This window comes from Adiantum capillus-veneris, chromosome 11, assembly GCF_014529385.1.
Source record: "Adiantum capillus-veneris isolate H3 chromosome 11, ASM1452938v2, whole genome shotgun sequence".
In the NCBI taxonomy this organism is placed as follows: Eukaryota; Viridiplantae; Streptophyta; class Polypodiopsida; order Polypodiales; family Pteridaceae; genus Adiantum; species Adiantum capillus-veneris.
This window is the reverse complement of record NC_140941.1, coordinates 93,712,434-93,728,524: the sequence shown is the minus strand read 5'-3', so window position 1 is coordinate 93,728,524 and position 16,091 is coordinate 93,712,434. Positions and strand designations below refer to the sequence as shown.

The 16,091-nt window shown below is 44.3% G+C and overlaps 1 protein-coding gene across 1 annotated transcript in view; it reads right to left on the bottom strand.

Moving 5' to 3' along the window:
• The window catches only part of LOC147447664 (protein TIC 21, chloroplastic-like), a 74,611-nt gene extending 61,356 nt beyond the window's left edge, over nucleotides 1–13,255 (bottom strand). The window contains exon 1 of the mRNA XM_086524379.1: nucleotides 12,868–13,255. Coding sequence (XP_086380505.1) covers nucleotides 12,868–13,125 — 258 coding nt within the window. The 5' untranslated portion in view covers nucleotides 13,126–13,255. The remainder of the gene's footprint in view (nucleotides 1–12,867) is intronic.
• Nucleotides 13,256–16,091: the final 2,836 nt, after the last annotated feature.

The window sequence follows — 16,091 nt, the reverse complement described above, 5'->3', positions numbered from 1 at the left end:
TTCCCCAGAATTGGCTTCAAAGTTGGAAATCAGACCTGAAGAGATGGGGTATACAGCAGAGGCAGGTTTGGCATGTCCTGGCCATACAGAGGCTGTGACACCCATCATTGGAAAGTTCCGTCTACATATCCAGTCCTATGTAGATGCTAAAGAATTTTACATCATGCCATTGGACGGATGTGATGTGTTGTTAGGTATTCCTTGGTTGTTTCGTGTACATGGAATCATGGATGCCTACAACAAAAAGATCACTGTACAGAGCAGGGAAAAGACTCACATTCTGGATGTAAAGCTTAAAGGGGAGTCTATTCCCACTGTATCAGCTTCTGCTATTACTTTTGTAATGAAAAAACATCTTTCTGCGTACTTGGTTTTTGCACGTGAAGTGTCAGATTGTGATGAATCAAATTTATCTGTGCTAGATAAAGAAAGGTCAATGTTTTTACAACAATAGAGTGACTGTTTTTCCGATTCATTACCGTCTCAATTACCGCCAGAGAGACCCGAGGACCATGCGATAGATTTGGTGCCAGGCAATAGCCCACCAAATAAGCCTCCGAACAAGGTTAGTGCGGCTCAGCAAAAAGAGATAATGGGCCAAGTACAGGAGCTGTTAGAAAAGGGGCTGATTCAGCCCAGTTCATCCCTATTCTGTTCTCCAGTGTTGTTGGTGCAGAAAAAGGATGGCTCATGGCGTATGTGCATCGACTACCGTGCACTGAACAAGAATACCATCAAGAATAGGTTCCCTATACCTAGAATCGATGATATTCTGGACAAATTAGAAGGAGCAGCTATGTTTAGCAGGATAGATCTATAGAGTGGGTACCATTAGATCCGCATTAAATCAGAGGATGTGCACAAGACTGCTTTTAGAACGACGTTTGGCCTTTATGAATTTTTAGTGATGCCCTTTGGTCTCACAAATGCTCCTGCTACGTTCAATAGGATGATGGACAGAATTTTCCGTCCACACCAACAATTTGTTGGTACATTCTTTGATAACATGATAGTCTACTCAAAGAATGAAGAGGAGCATAGGCATCACTTGGCCATTGTGTTCGAAGAGCTACGCAGTCATAGGTTGCTCATCAATGCATAGAAAAGTGAATTTTTTCTGGAAGAGATCCACTTTCTGGGACACATTGTATCAAAGGATTAAGTCAGAATGGATCCTGCAAAAGTTGAAGCGATCAAGTCAATGGCCAGATTTGAAGACGGTGCACCATGTCCGAAGTTTCTTGGGACTATGCTCCTATTACAGAAGGTTTATCCGAAATTTTGCTGAGATTGCTTCACCTTTACATGCTCTTCAAAAGAAGGAAGTCACCTTTAGATGGACACAAAAAGAGATTTCAGCTTTTAATCTCTTAAAGGAAAAGATGACTTCAGATCCAGTTATTGTGTTGCCACATCTTAGGAAGTCATTTGTGGTCCAGTGTGACGCCTGTGGTAGTAGCATTGGTGCAGTGCTAATGCAAGATGGCAGGGTAGTAGCCTATGAGAGCACAATTTTGCAAGGGCCAGAGGTGACCATGCAGGTCTATGAGAAAGAGTTACTGGTTGTTATTCATGCGCTCTTAAGTTGGAAACACTACCTGCTAGGTGCAGACTTTGTTGTCCAAACGGACCATCAGACCTTGCGATACTTCTTGACACAGGCAAAGTTATCTGAGAAGCATATGCGATGGGCAAATATCTTGTCCATGTTCCACTTTCAGATTGTGCATGTGGAAGGCAAGAAGAACGTTGTGGCTGATGCCTTGTCAAGGAAGCCACAAATTTCAGCTATGTCAATTCCTTATCATCATGAACTTGATGATATGAGAGAACAATATGCAAATGATAAAGATTTTGCAAGGGTCTTCGAGCAACTAATAGATGGACAACGTCATGAACACTATCTTCTCAAAGATGGGTTCATGATGATGCATGGCAGATTATGTGTCACAAAGCCATTGCGACGCAAAGTTATAGAACAGACTCATGTCCCACCGTATGCAGGGCATCGTGGCATCGATGCTACAGTTAAAGCGGTTGAGACATTCTTCTATTGGCCTACATTGACAAGAGATGTGGATGCCTTTGTGCGAGAATGCCTAATTTGCCAGAACGTCAAGTTTGACAGGCAAAAGGCACCAGGGTTATTGCAACCACTACCTATTCCAGATAAACCATGGGAAAGTATTGTTCTGGATTTTATCTTTGATCTTCCGAGAACACAGACAGGAAACGATGGTATTTGGACCATCATTTGCAGATTCAGCAAGCAGGCTCATTTTATTCCTGTCAGGAAGACGATTTCTTTATGAGCAATATTTTCAAGTATCATGGCATGCCACAGTCGATTGTTAGCGACCGTGATCCACGCATGACAAGTTTGTTCTGGAGAGACTTGTTTGAGAATATGGACACAACGCTCAAATTCTCTTCGTCATTTCATCCTCAAACAGATGGGCAGTCATAAGAGGCAAATTCTATTGTCCTAGATCTGCTGAAGTGCTACGTGTCAGAGCATAAAGGAAAGTGGGAGCAGTATTTGCCATTGGTGGAGTATGCATACAATAATACAGTGCATTCATCAACTGGCAAGGCACCTTTTGAGATAGTTGAAGGTGGCAAGAAAGTTCCTCCCATACTGCATACAAAGGACAAGATATTTGAAGCAGATAGGTATGTTCAGGACATGGATGAAATGTACAAGAAGGTCAAAGTGGCTTTAGAAAAGACTCAGGCAAAGCAAAAGAAAGGAGCTGATCGTCACCGTTGTGAAGTGGTATATTCACTTGGTGATTGGGTGCTTTTACGCTTTGAAAAGGCAAGGTTAACGAAGATGAAGGGCAAGGAAAGACTGTTTCCAAAGCTCAGCATGCATTACTATGGGCCTTTTCAAGTGTGCGACATAATCAGTGATGTTGCATATAGGCTAAAATTGCCTGACAGTTGAAAGATTCACAATGCGTTTCATGTGAGTCTTCTCAGACCATATGTGGGTGAGGTGCCATAGGATATGCCAGCTGAAGATCAGCCAGAACTCGAGGAACTTGACGAGATCTTGGTCCCGGAAGTTGGAACAGATTTTGGCACATAAGGAAAGAAAAGTGAAAGGCAAGGTTGCTAGGCGTTACTTGGTAAAGTTCAGAAACTATCCACCAATGGATGCTAGGTGGATAGAAGAAGGTGAACTTACAGAGTCACCCACTGTGTTATCACTTTACCTTGAAGCCTTCGATTTGCAACCTACCTTGACCCCTTGACTTTCAAAGCTACATGGATTGTCAGTGTTACAATGGCTTCTGAAACAAATGATATACATGGTATTTAAAGTGAGCTCAAATGAAATACCTGTTACATGAATGTTACAACTGTACAGATTGTCAATTTGGCAATTGCTCTTATGGAATGTCCAAAAGTATGGTTAGTGCTATAGAAGTGAGTGTTTCTTGTCAGTTTGTCAAGGATACAGTAATCGCTTCTATTAAAGATACATGTGTAACTGCATTCTTGAACTGTCGGTTTGGGTATGCTCGAGAGTATTACTGGGCCCAATGTGTACTATAAGACAGTGGCAAAATGCATGGCTACCATTTTGTCATTGGAAAGTTAGTGACTCAAAGCAATGGCAGAGTGCGAAGCTCCCACTATGTCATTGGGACATGGTTCACACACAGGCAATACATGTGTCGACGAGGTGTTGAATACACGAGAATTGACAATGAGCATGTATGTGTCGTATATGTGTCGACAGGTGTTGAATACATCAGTGTTGACTGTGAGCATGTACGACATAGATGCAAACGAGGACGTTTGAGATTTCAAGAGGGGGGTATGTCACCAGCGTGTGACTACTATCTATCCTTTTTGTTGATTTCTTTCTTATTATTTATTTACTTTCACTTTTTTGAAACACCCCTCGGGAAATCTAACTGCCCTGCATTGCATAGCTAGTGTGGAACTATCCAGAGGGAGTCCAGGCCTGAGGGCAAGAGAGCACTAAGGTTGGACAAAGACTATGGTTAGCCAAGGTGGGGTCATTGACTAGCCAAAGTGGAATCCTTTGCTACAGAGGCTACATTTCAGTTCTGGGTGTGGCTGCAGTGTACAAAGGGGGTCAAATGACCTAGAAAGATACAATGGCAGCATCTCCTAAAATTTAGGGAACTGCTATTTTGGAAACTGAAAATGTGTTCGCATCATTACCTCCGGAATGACAAGGAGAACATTTTCTTACTCTGCCGTGAAGTCAACTCGGCAACCGGTTGGGAGATTTTTAGGCGGCAACCCCGAAATGGGAAAATGCTTGTAAATGCGCCAAGTGGCACATTCTGGTGCACTTTCCTCATGCAAGAGAAGGTGGCGCTGAATTTTAAGCTAGGAGAGGCTCATTTTCAGTTTTGTCACAGATTGAGCTATGGAGTGCTTGCTTTCCCTCTTATGTACAGTGCGGTGCCAGGAGTGATGCCCTGCATGCTACGCACTGCCCTCTCTCTCCCCTACAAGCAGTATGTTATGCCCCACTAGTGGGCTTTTCAATTGACCAATGTACAATTGTGTGGGTTCATGCGCGATTGCCGAGGCAAGAGCCTCTTGCACAGGTACTGGATTAGCTAGCGGCTAATCCCCCGCAGGTACAGGTGAATTCGGAGAGGTTACCAGAAATCTGGTCCGATTCAAAGGGCAAGTAGCCCTACAGGTGCGAGAGCTCGAGGACTTGCTTCGGATGCGACCAGCACGCGAAACGGAGCCCGAAACAGTAAATTACAGCTTGCTGTGTATTTTTGCAGGTTTAGGGTTTTGGCCCTAAACGGTGCCTAATACCCCCAAGAGGTTCGGGGACGCAAGGGGAGCGCTGTACAGGTGATCTGGCACATTTTCGGGGCTAAAAACAGAGAATTCAGCATGCTGCAGATTCTCGCCAGGTTTTGCAAAGTGCCCGTATGCATCCGGAAAGTCATTCAATGCGTGGGAATACTGACTGTGAAGGGTCCTAGTACAGTTATGCTGCCGAAATCGGGCCGGAACAGTTGAAATTCAGCCAAGCTTGTGCGGGGCAGCTTGGAGGGAACCACGACGTTTATTCCCTCTTTTAAACAATAAAGAAATACCGAAAGGGGCGCCTCAGTTAGGGGCCAATCTCATGTCGGTCTTTTCATACGTGCATTCTAGCAGCCTGTATCCCTTTCCCCCGTGTTGTGTCTTGAAAGTACAGGTAGAATAGACGGCTAATAATGGGTGAAAGCTAAATCAAGGTTTGAAGTAAAGTCTACCGCCCTTTTTGGATTGAACAGGCCGGTTTCAGATGATGTGTTAGTGGATGCTTTTTCTAGCGAAGCTAACCTCGTTGTAGATTCGATCAATCACGAAGAACCGATCTTGGCTTTCGAGTCGAGGTCCAAAGAACCCCCACAGGACGATTCGATCATTCAGGAAGAACCGATCTTGGCTCTCGAGCCTAGGTCCAAAGAACCCTTACAGGAAGTATTATGTGTTCGCATGATTGATACGCACGCATTGTTCGAGTGTTTCATTCGTGACGGTTTCCTGTATTTTAGTCAACATCGTTATGTGATCCCTTTTCCTAGGCATGACATACTGTATGTTGAGCACGTTTCTCTCATGGATGAGCACGAATGTATGCGGATTTTTCGTGAAAAGCTAAAAAGTATGTATGTAAGGAAGTCACATTCCATGTCTCTTCCTTGGCATGACACAGTTTCCAAACGAGCACATGAAAGTATGAGCACAAAGCATGGGCATTTCCGTTGTGAATTGCCACAGTTGATTGATTTAGATCAGAATGACACGATTCGATCTCATTGTTTTCATGTGTTTGATGAACGGGTTGTCATTCCGTCTCTATGTTCATCGACATTGCATACACAGTCTTTAGAGAAGACAAGATTTTTTTCCTTCACTTTACATGGAATGGGTATGTTCACGGTTTTGTGTTGGAGATGGTTTCAGGAATTTTCAGCCATGGAGATTCTTGAAGACGGAAGAAGCAGGACTCTAGACGAAGTTGACGCAAGGAAGGAGATTCAAAAGATTTTGTGTCGCTTTCGGCGCAGCCAAAGAAGCAAGCGTTGCAGACCTTTATGAAGTTCAAGTACCGCACGACCCACACATCAGAGTGGTCCGCCCAAGAGTCCCTTCCAGGATTCCGAATGTTGTTGGCGATCTCCCTCGACGCCATACAGTTCGGTACCAGTACCTCACTTTGAAAAGGAGGGGATGTCACGTGACACATCCCAACCCTATGTGTTCGTGAACAAGCTACACCACAGTAGGGTTCAGTCAGTCCAGTCAAGTCTACATTAGCAGTGATCTGGCATTTTTGTGAGTCTATTCGTAAACCTGCATGCTCAATCACTTAGTGTAGATACATATCCTCTTGTTGCACACAGCATGATCATCAGTATTCCCTTCAGAATCCATCAGATTCAGTCAGGGGAATTTTCCAGTGCATTTAGCCTATTTTCCCTATTTTTGGTTATTTTCACTTATTATTTTTAAGTGACTTTCCAACAAAAGTAGGTAGGGCAATTTTGCTAAGTTAATATATAAGCAAACCCAAGTTAGCACTTTCTGGCAGAAGAGGCAGCAAGAGCTTCCCGCTCAACAGGCAACTTCTCAGTAGTACCCCCTCAGCACTATGGCGTTTTTGGATTTACCCATCCTCGCCTACCCTCCAAGACCTTGCGTTTTCCAACAGTACTTGATCGCCAGCCTCCCAGCATTGCCTAGCGACTACAGATCCCCATCATCGCCATCAAGTTCGAGTTTGCTAGCGTTTTCCCAAATCAGCCCCGTCAGCGTTTTTGACTTTCCGGCCCAGATCAGCCTAGTGTTTTGGCTAGCAGCAAGAGTGCCTCAGCATTTTTGGTTTTCAGCCCAACCCGCATCGGAACCACAGCGTTTTCAGCCCTAAGTGACAGAAGCAGATCAGCCCCAAGTTGGTTGCAGAAGTTCCCTCAATTTCAGCCATAAAAACGCAGCCAAAACAGTCATTTTCAGCCACCGAAACAGTCCCGAAATTCAGCAGTTAGAAGATCTCATATTTCAGCCATCAAGTCGTCATCGTCATCACCGTCGTCGTCATCGGCATAGTCCAAGTTGCATCAGTCCATTGCATACGCATTGTACCACTTTGTGCAATCAAAAAGTAGACCACTCGCCGATGAGAGGGGGGCCTTCGGAGGAGGGTTTTACAACGTCTCTGGTGTCGTATCTCTCTTCTCTCTCTATCTCTCAGTCTCATACACTTGCACGCACATTGTCCATTCACTTTGTTCGTGATCATAGCACTTTCCATTAAGAACGGAAGGCTCTCCCTTCCATAAGAACTAAAAGGAACCTTGAGCACAATTCGGAGCACTCATCTTGAGCAAAACGCAACAATCATTCCGTTGCACCTAACAATGAAACTTCACCAAAAGCTGGCTATGGCTATGAGAACCCTTGTTCTAGACAATGGGAGCACGAGGCCACCACATATGTCGCAAGGGGCTGCTCTCAAGCTTCCATGGAGGGCTGCAATGCGTAGAGCATACTCACAATAGGGGGGGTAGGAGCACTGCCAACACTGAAAATGGGGGAGGGGGGGGCTCCTAAACAGCCATCAGGGAGAGGGGGAGCTAGGAAGAGAGAGAGGGTGAGAGTGAGAGAGAGAGAGTTTGCATTGGTAGGTGTGCCACTTGGCACACTTACTTAACAACTTTAAAAACCCTTCAACTTTCACTTTTAAAAATCCCTAGGCTATTAATGAAATGTGCAAATTAACTCACAATTGCACACACAGATGCTACTAATGAAATTGTTAGCTGCTCCCCAACGCAATGCCGTACCGACACTGCTCTGGCATTACCTATTCGCACTTGTCCGGTTATTTGGTCAGGCATAGACAATTTAAAAATACATTAACTGACTTATCCTAAGGCCGTAAAATGATTCAGGCCTTAGGGTTATTATTCTAAGGACCCAATCTCATTCCTATGCTTGCACTAGCGCGCGTAATTTTCTGAGCCTGAAATCTGAGGCTACTATCTATCCCTTCATTGAAGACCCGATTTCCCAATCACTAGGGCTTCAGGGTATTTTTCTGCTAGGATCTCCCTGAGGTACTCTGGCCCAAACTTGGGCGCACCTGAGGCCCCAGAAACTGCTAGATCTATTCTGATGTGCACACAACTAATTAGATAATACTTTTCTCGTAAATAAATTAATTATTTACAAAGTCTGACATAGTTACACCTGATGGACTTACAGATATTTCCCTTCACATTGCTCCCGTCATTACTATGAATGACGCACTAGGAATCCTCTGTACTCGGATGTCTCCATTGAGAAAGACCCTCTCACTTAAATTTCCAATAATTCATTAAGGATTATTTTTCCTGGTGTTCCAAGCGAGAAAACCCTCTCACTTATGAATCCAATAATTCATTTAGAATTATTTTTATGTCAGATAAAGCCAATTTAGTAACAATCGGTGTTTCAGAGCATGGATGGTTATGCACCTAGTTTCATATTTACCAAGAACAATGTTTGGGGGTATGCAGGACATGCTACCAAACCCATGTATGGTAATATTGGCATGCAACCAAGGCTAGTTTGGGGTGCCACAAGGCAATTTTGGCATGGCTATTTTTTTCAACCAACAGCCACATATGACACCAATGACGCAAAATGTCAATGGCCAAGGGCCGCCCATGTTGCAAACAATTCCCTATGACAATTTAGGAGCATTGGAAAAGCCAAAAGCATACAAAGAAGGTGGTGCAACTGTAAAGTTTGATACTTTCAACAGCTTTGAGGATAAGGCAAAGGCTCTTACTTTCACAGTTTGATAAAGCTTATGCAGCGCGGAATTTTACAGAGGTCTCTAAGGTCAGGAAAGCTGCCACTTTCTTGAAAGGCAATGCGCTTACATGGTGGACGACACTGTTGATGCAAGGCCCCTGTTCCCGAAATTTTGGGGGGGGGGGGGGGGGGGGGGGGGCAGCGGAAGGGGAACAGGGGCCGGAACGGTGAACCTAAAATATGCCATGGGGGGGGACCTGTTTTTGACTCTTGAGAGCTTGAGGGTTTGGATTATCTAGGAGAGGATGGGAAGGATACCCACCTTCCCCCCCCCCCCCCCAATGAAGCTTGTAAGTTGTGCCATATTGATGGCGCATGAGCCTTGAGGCTTGAGCTATATTGATGATTGCCCGTTCCACTTGAGCCATATTGATAGCTTTTAAAGAAAGAACGCCCCTCCCTTGTGTTAGTCTTGAGAGGCTTGAAATCTCCCCCAAACTGCCACCTCTCTCACTCTCTCTTTGTCCCTCTCTTTTTTTTGTCAATTTTGCTGCCTGTTCCGCCAGGCCGTTCCGGATGCCGTTCCGGCCGTTCCGCCCATTCTGGCTGCCCGTTCCCTTGTTACGTTCCAGATCCGGAACACTTTTCCGTTCCCGGCATCGTTTCGACGCACTGAACCGGCCAGAACGCCGTTTCGGTACGATTTACCCCCGTTCCGTGTTACTATGAAGGACACGCACCTGCCACATGGGTATACTTCAAGCAAATGTTTGCATCTGTGTGGCTATCAAATGATTTGAAGCAGATGTCATGACGGATTGGCACCAACTCACTGCGGCTACTTGCAAGAGCCTACGGGAGTACAATCAGAGGTTTTGTAAAGCGTTGCTCTCAGTAACCTCCTACAGGTTTCTGCCACTGACAGAGCAGATTGAAAAGTATTGTTGTGGGTTGCCTAGAGGGCGTCAAGATTACTGTACAACGAACAAAGTGGCTACCCTCACTCAGCTTATGGAAGTTGCCAACACTGGTCTTGCCGTGTTGAAGGGAGAGGACAGTGGGTTTCAAGGCAACGTGAAAGGGGGTCAGCAAAAGAAAAATTCAGCAAGGAAGCCCATTGTGAAAGTGACTCCTGAAGCGTCCCAGGGGTCAGAAAGGCAAACAAAGGCAAGGACTTAGCCGAGACGTCTGAAGGTCAGGCCAAGAAAAAGGAAAGGAAGCCTTTTAGGAGAACAAGGCTTTAATGGCTGAGAACAAATGCTTTATATGCGAACAGCCTTGGCCATTTTGTTGCAGATTATCCCCAAAGGAGGAGGCCAGCTGACTCAGAGGACAACGAGGACAGGAAAGGCAAGAAGCCTAAACCCACGGCAGGTCTAGTGCCACATATGTTCAAAGTCATTTAGGCCCCTCGCTACACTTGAGTACTAGGAATTAACTCAAAAGAGGCAAAGTGGACAATTGGCAGTTGTAGATGCAATTTCCCAGTCCCGCATGAAGAGGGGGCGCTCAGTTTGAGAGAAGGGCTGATTTTGGCTCATAAGTGAACTACTATGTGTGTGAGTAGTGGGTGCAGGTGATCACAGCTTTAACGAAAAGCTTGCATTCTCCCTTATCTTATGTAGCACGATGATTCCGCTCTCGTGCACACCTCTCCCCCTTCGAATACATAAACGTGATGCCCCACTCAAGGGCTTTTCATCTGTATGTACAGTTGTGTGTTCATGCGCGATTGCCGAGGCAAGATCCTCTTGCACAGGTACTAGATTAGCTAGTTTCGAATCTCCTGCAGGTACAAGTGAATTCAGAGAGATTTCACACGGGAAATCTCATCCGATTCAAAGGGCAAGTAGCCCTACACATGCGGGAGCTCGAGGGCTTGCTACGGATATGACCGGCACGCGAAATGGAGCCCAAAACAGAAAAATACAGCCTGCTGTGTATTTCTGCAGGTTTAGGGTTTTGACCCTAATTGATCCCTAATACCCCCAGGAGCTTCGGGGAAGCGTTGGGATCACTGTACGGGTGATCTAGTGCATTTTCAGGGCAGAAAACAGAGAATTCAGTGCGTTGCAGATTCTCGCCAGGGTTGGGAAAGTGTCCATATGCGCCGGGAAAGTCTACCTTTGGCATGGGGATTTTTGTTTGTGAAGCCTTCTACTGCGGTTATGTTGCCCAAATTGGGCTAGAATAGGCCATTTTCAGCCCAGTAAAAGCACGACAGCTCGTAGGAACTTGCAGGTTTTCTCCCAAGTTTTATAATAATAAAGAAATACCGAAAGAGACACCAATCTTTGGGCCCTATAGGGTGTCGCTATCTGCTTGGTAGCACTCTAGCTGCCAAGCTTTCCATTAAAGTTGTGATCACTTGTGCCCACTACTCACACACTCTGTAGTTCATAATGAGCCTCCACTCTTTCTTGGGAAGAGCTTCTGGAGTGTGTGTTGACTTGCAGGTTGCTCTCCTACTCCCATGTGTGCAATTTGCCCATTTTGGTTTAATTTCATAGCCCCTACCAACTTATAAAGTTGTCAGTGACTTGACAAGTGGCCCAAATTCAGGATCCGATCTGGCTCGACTTCCTCTGACACTAGAGAATACTTGCAATGCCACATGCATGAATAAGGCAGCTGTAAGGCTCTCCATGTTGATAACAAACTCCCAAAACAAATGACCAAGGGTGGTCCGGCATAGAATTGACACGCCTCAATGGATAGACCTAAGGTGCACACAACTGTGACTTCTATTGCCATGTGCTCCTACACACGAGACCACTGACACGGTCTCCACATGGATAACACTTTATAACACTCTGAGAGCATAGATATGGTGCATACCCTCTTGGCGAGATCTGGATCTGGATCTAGATCTCGGATGAGAAACTCTACCACTGCATTATCACAAAGCCTGTGTAAGGCTGCCCTAAGGAGGGAACTGCACCATAAGAGGGTCTCCTCATACTGGCACTGCTGTCCAACAAAAACCCTAGGGCTTATCAGAAAAATGCCAAAGAAGCCGAGTAAAAACACTAGGAAGAGGTCCTACACTGCCTGCCAACCCTAGCCTGATCTACACCTGAGGAGTTGCCCCAATAGGGCGCCTCCCTACTCGGCTCATCTGTTGTGTAACTCAGAGGTACCCCGCTTCCCTATATAGGGTCTCCATGAAGGTGTCTGACCCACTCCTCTACACCCCACGACCTAGAAAATGAAGAAAATAAGAGGAAAATTGAAATTCAAGGGAAAGAACACCAGATGTCCATAGGGCTTAAGGGAAAAAATAGGAGAGGTTGGGATAAAATATCCCAAGCCTATAGGAGGCTACATGGCCATGGAACCAAGCCAAAACCACGAGCTGAACATGGCTGGAAAATCCCGACATCAAAAAACTACCTCACTATGGCCGGACACAGCCACAAAACAGCCCCCACTTCCTGTCACTTGTCCCTGGGAGAAACCAAGACCAACTAGCCATAACTCTAACATAGATGGATAGAGATGCCTTGAGTCTAGTGTCCAAGTGTGGGGATCATAAAACGATTGACAAAAATGAGCGCATGAGTTGGAATTATAGGACTAACTAGTCTTCACTTTCTCCCCATGATTAAACGCACCCGTCTTGATGTTTTGGAATGAAAGAGCTTTCGCACAAGGAGACTACATCCATAAAAGACCTACAATCTTGTGGCTCTCTCTTTAAAATGTTGTTGGTGACTTAAGATATGCCTGCTTCACACATCCATACTGCGCTATGCATGCACCTCAACTACATCATACCCATTTAGGCACAAAGCGGTGATAAGCTCATGTGGCTCTGATATCAATTGTCAAAGCCCATGTTGTTCTACAAGAATATTCAATAACTTACATGATTCTATTTCATTGGAAGATCGCAAATTCATATCCCTTCCATTCCATTTCGTTTTCATTTCCAAAGATAAAATCTTCAAATCAAAAACTTCATTAATCTCGCATGATGGTCCCACTGAAATCCTAGGAGCGAATATATTTCTGCTGTTGCATTAACTTACCGTTATCACAGACTAAAGGAATAGGATGCATGCATACCTGAGACCGCCTGATCTCCTCTTCACCAACGGTGCGGGTTTCTGCAGAAGCAATGCGGGTCGAGGTGCATGAAAGAACAGGACCACGTGAAAGGGGTAGGAGGGTTCGAAGCTGCGCAGAATCAGTAAAAAAATGCCAGGAAGGAGGGCAACAACTGCTCTTTCTACTGCATGGAATATACGCAGAGGAGATTCCAGAAGGGTACAGCGATGGTGATGGCCTCCCGCAGGTCTGCTGGCTCAGCCTCAATTGCAACATTTTCCTGTCTCGTTTCCTTGTGCAGCAGACTTGTTGATCTCGCAAAACTCTGAAACTCGCGCACGTGCCCTTCTCTCCTACACTGCTACAGGCGTCACGTACATACTCAACAAGTGTTCAAACTTCAAAAGTGACTACTGGCCCACAGCCTATTGGAAGCAGCAATGGTTGTACACCCTCATCACTATATCACACGGGCATGGTCAAATGGGATCAATGGTGGTCCATAGAGGAGGAAAATGCGGGGCACGCCTATCATGGATCGTCAGATTTGACAATCGCCCCAAATTTACTAATCTATCCGAATTTACTAATCGGCCCACATTTACAATATGAGATACTCGAATCTCCTATATTTCAACGAACCATGTGAGCGTAGTGGTTAGTGCACATGGCTCGTTGTGGGAAGGTCGCGGGTTCAAGACGTGGGGTGTGGACTGCCCCAAATTTACAAGCCTACCCGAATTACTTTTCTCCCCGAATTTATCAAATGTCCCGAATTTACAAATGTGCATCTTACGGTCCGAATCACCTCAACCGTAGATCCCATTTGAAGCTGCCCGTGCGAGATAGTCTGGAGGGTTGTACCCCCGGCCCGCCACGCGGCCCATGTTTGAATTGGGGTCGTCATTGGATCTAGATCGTTGATCTGTGAAAATCCTTAGATTAATTTGTACGGGGGTTGCAGCTGTATAGAAGCTTCACATTCAGTTACATATTTGAATTTAATGCCATCATAAATGTGATAGCACCAACTTCCCAAGTAATCTCGGGATGTTGAGACTACTAACTAATCTCGAGATCACAAGATTAGATTTTACAGTGGTGGGATGAGTGAAGAGCTTTCAGTTCTTGTTGGACATGGGCTCATGTTTGAGTGCACAAATGAGCTGAGATGCAAAGGCTTTGTGGCTACCATCATTAGGTATTCTTGTGCTTTGATCTACCATAACAATGGAACCCCTTATACGGGAGAAGCTAGCGACCATTTGTTCTCCTATTCTAGTGATGGCTCCATTAAAACGTCAAGTGATGAGCAGTTGCACTCCTATGATCCTCACCTTTTTCTAAGTGGAGAAGCTGGTGATCAATTAGTTCACAAATGATTATTGATCCATTTTTGTATGTATCACTCGTCTATTTCTACTTCGATAAAATCTTTGCAACAAGATGTAGAAGTAACATTGGGATGTCTCAAAAGATGTGGCCAATTGGTGGGTTTGAAGAGGTGGCAAAGATTGAAAGATGACTTGAGGATTGGAAAGAAAGAAGACAACAGTCTTTGCCTTGTTCTCAAGGCAAAACCGAATCTATGGATTGCATCGATCAAGGAGCTAATTTCGGTACAGATCTCAACACACATCATGGTGTCAATGACAGAATAGATGAGGTGAAGTCGAAATGGTACATTGGTATTCAAAAGCATGGTATTCCAATAACTTACATTAGAGACTTTGCCAATACATGCGGGCCATGTTCTTCCACAATCATGGCATCATAATATGGATCTCAAAAAGGAGCCCTCGATTACTCTCACTACAACCATAGCTAATGTGGAGGAGCAACTAAAGAGCATAATGATCGAGTACAAGGCATGGTTACTACGAGTGCACTCAACAAAGACATATGTCTATGTCTCATATTTTTGATTGCAATATCTAACTCAAGAGTCCACCAATCAAGCCTTTCAAAAGTCCACCTCATTTACGAATAAAGACAACAGCCGCGACAAAAACCAAAACCTTAATCATGTTTTGTTTCAAAACATAGCCACACAATGATCCATTTTTCGAAGAACCTAAGAGCACGCTGCATTTATAAAAATTGTAAGTATAACCGCATTTTTGCAAACTAGAAATCATAACCATGACCAAGTCTCCACATAACAATAACCATACCACAATCGCATTGGCCACAAGTGCATTTTTACATAAGCATAACAATACAATAATCATTTTTCAAAAAACCATAGAAGCAAACCACATTTACGAAAATGAAAGACATCACCATGTTCCAAAAATCATGATTGCATTGGCTTCAAATAATAACCATACAACGATCCATTTTCCAAAAAACCTAAGAGCACAACACGTTTACAAAAACCATAACTGCGTCTTGTGAAAATGTGAAAGCGTAACCATGACCGCATTTTTGCATAACAATAGCTATATGACAATTATTTCTGAAATACCACAACCATGACCATGGATGCATTTTTGCATAACCATGACCATACAATAAACGTTTTCCAAAAACCTACAAAGAAAACACATCTCAATTACAAAAACCATAAACATAACTGTAATCGAAACCACGACTAGACAACCATAACCACAACTACACTCTGTTCCAAAATCCATAAAAGCACACCACAGTTTTGAAAAGCATAATCGCATTGGCGTCAAACGTCCAAAACTACTTTGAGATTTATGTGAAAACCACACGGCTAATTTGTTTCTATCGACACAACATAAATTGTAGATGTCACCCATTCATGAAGGAAGATTTTCAAATCCTTCACATCATCATATGTAAACCACTTCTTAGACATCTTTCAATGACACAAATTTTGTAGTTAGAAGTTGTCCACTTCCCAAAAATGCACATATATCTCATAAAGATAATAAGCTTACCCAAGCTCGTGGTGGGCAACCAACCAATCCTTCATCAATCATCTTTCTCATATAAGTCATGACATACCATCCACAATCATGACCATTTGGTTGTTGAGGGCCTACATCATATAGAACCATATGAGTTTCTTTTACAAAGCTTCCATCAATTATTTAAACAGTAACTTTAAAAACTAACCTCTCCCAAAATCTCACTCTCTCTCACACAAACACACACACACACACACATGTGAGGTTGCTCTCTCTCTCTCTCTCTCTCTCTCTCTCTCTCTCTCTCTCTCTCTCTCTCTCTCACACACACACACACACACACACACACACACACACACACAC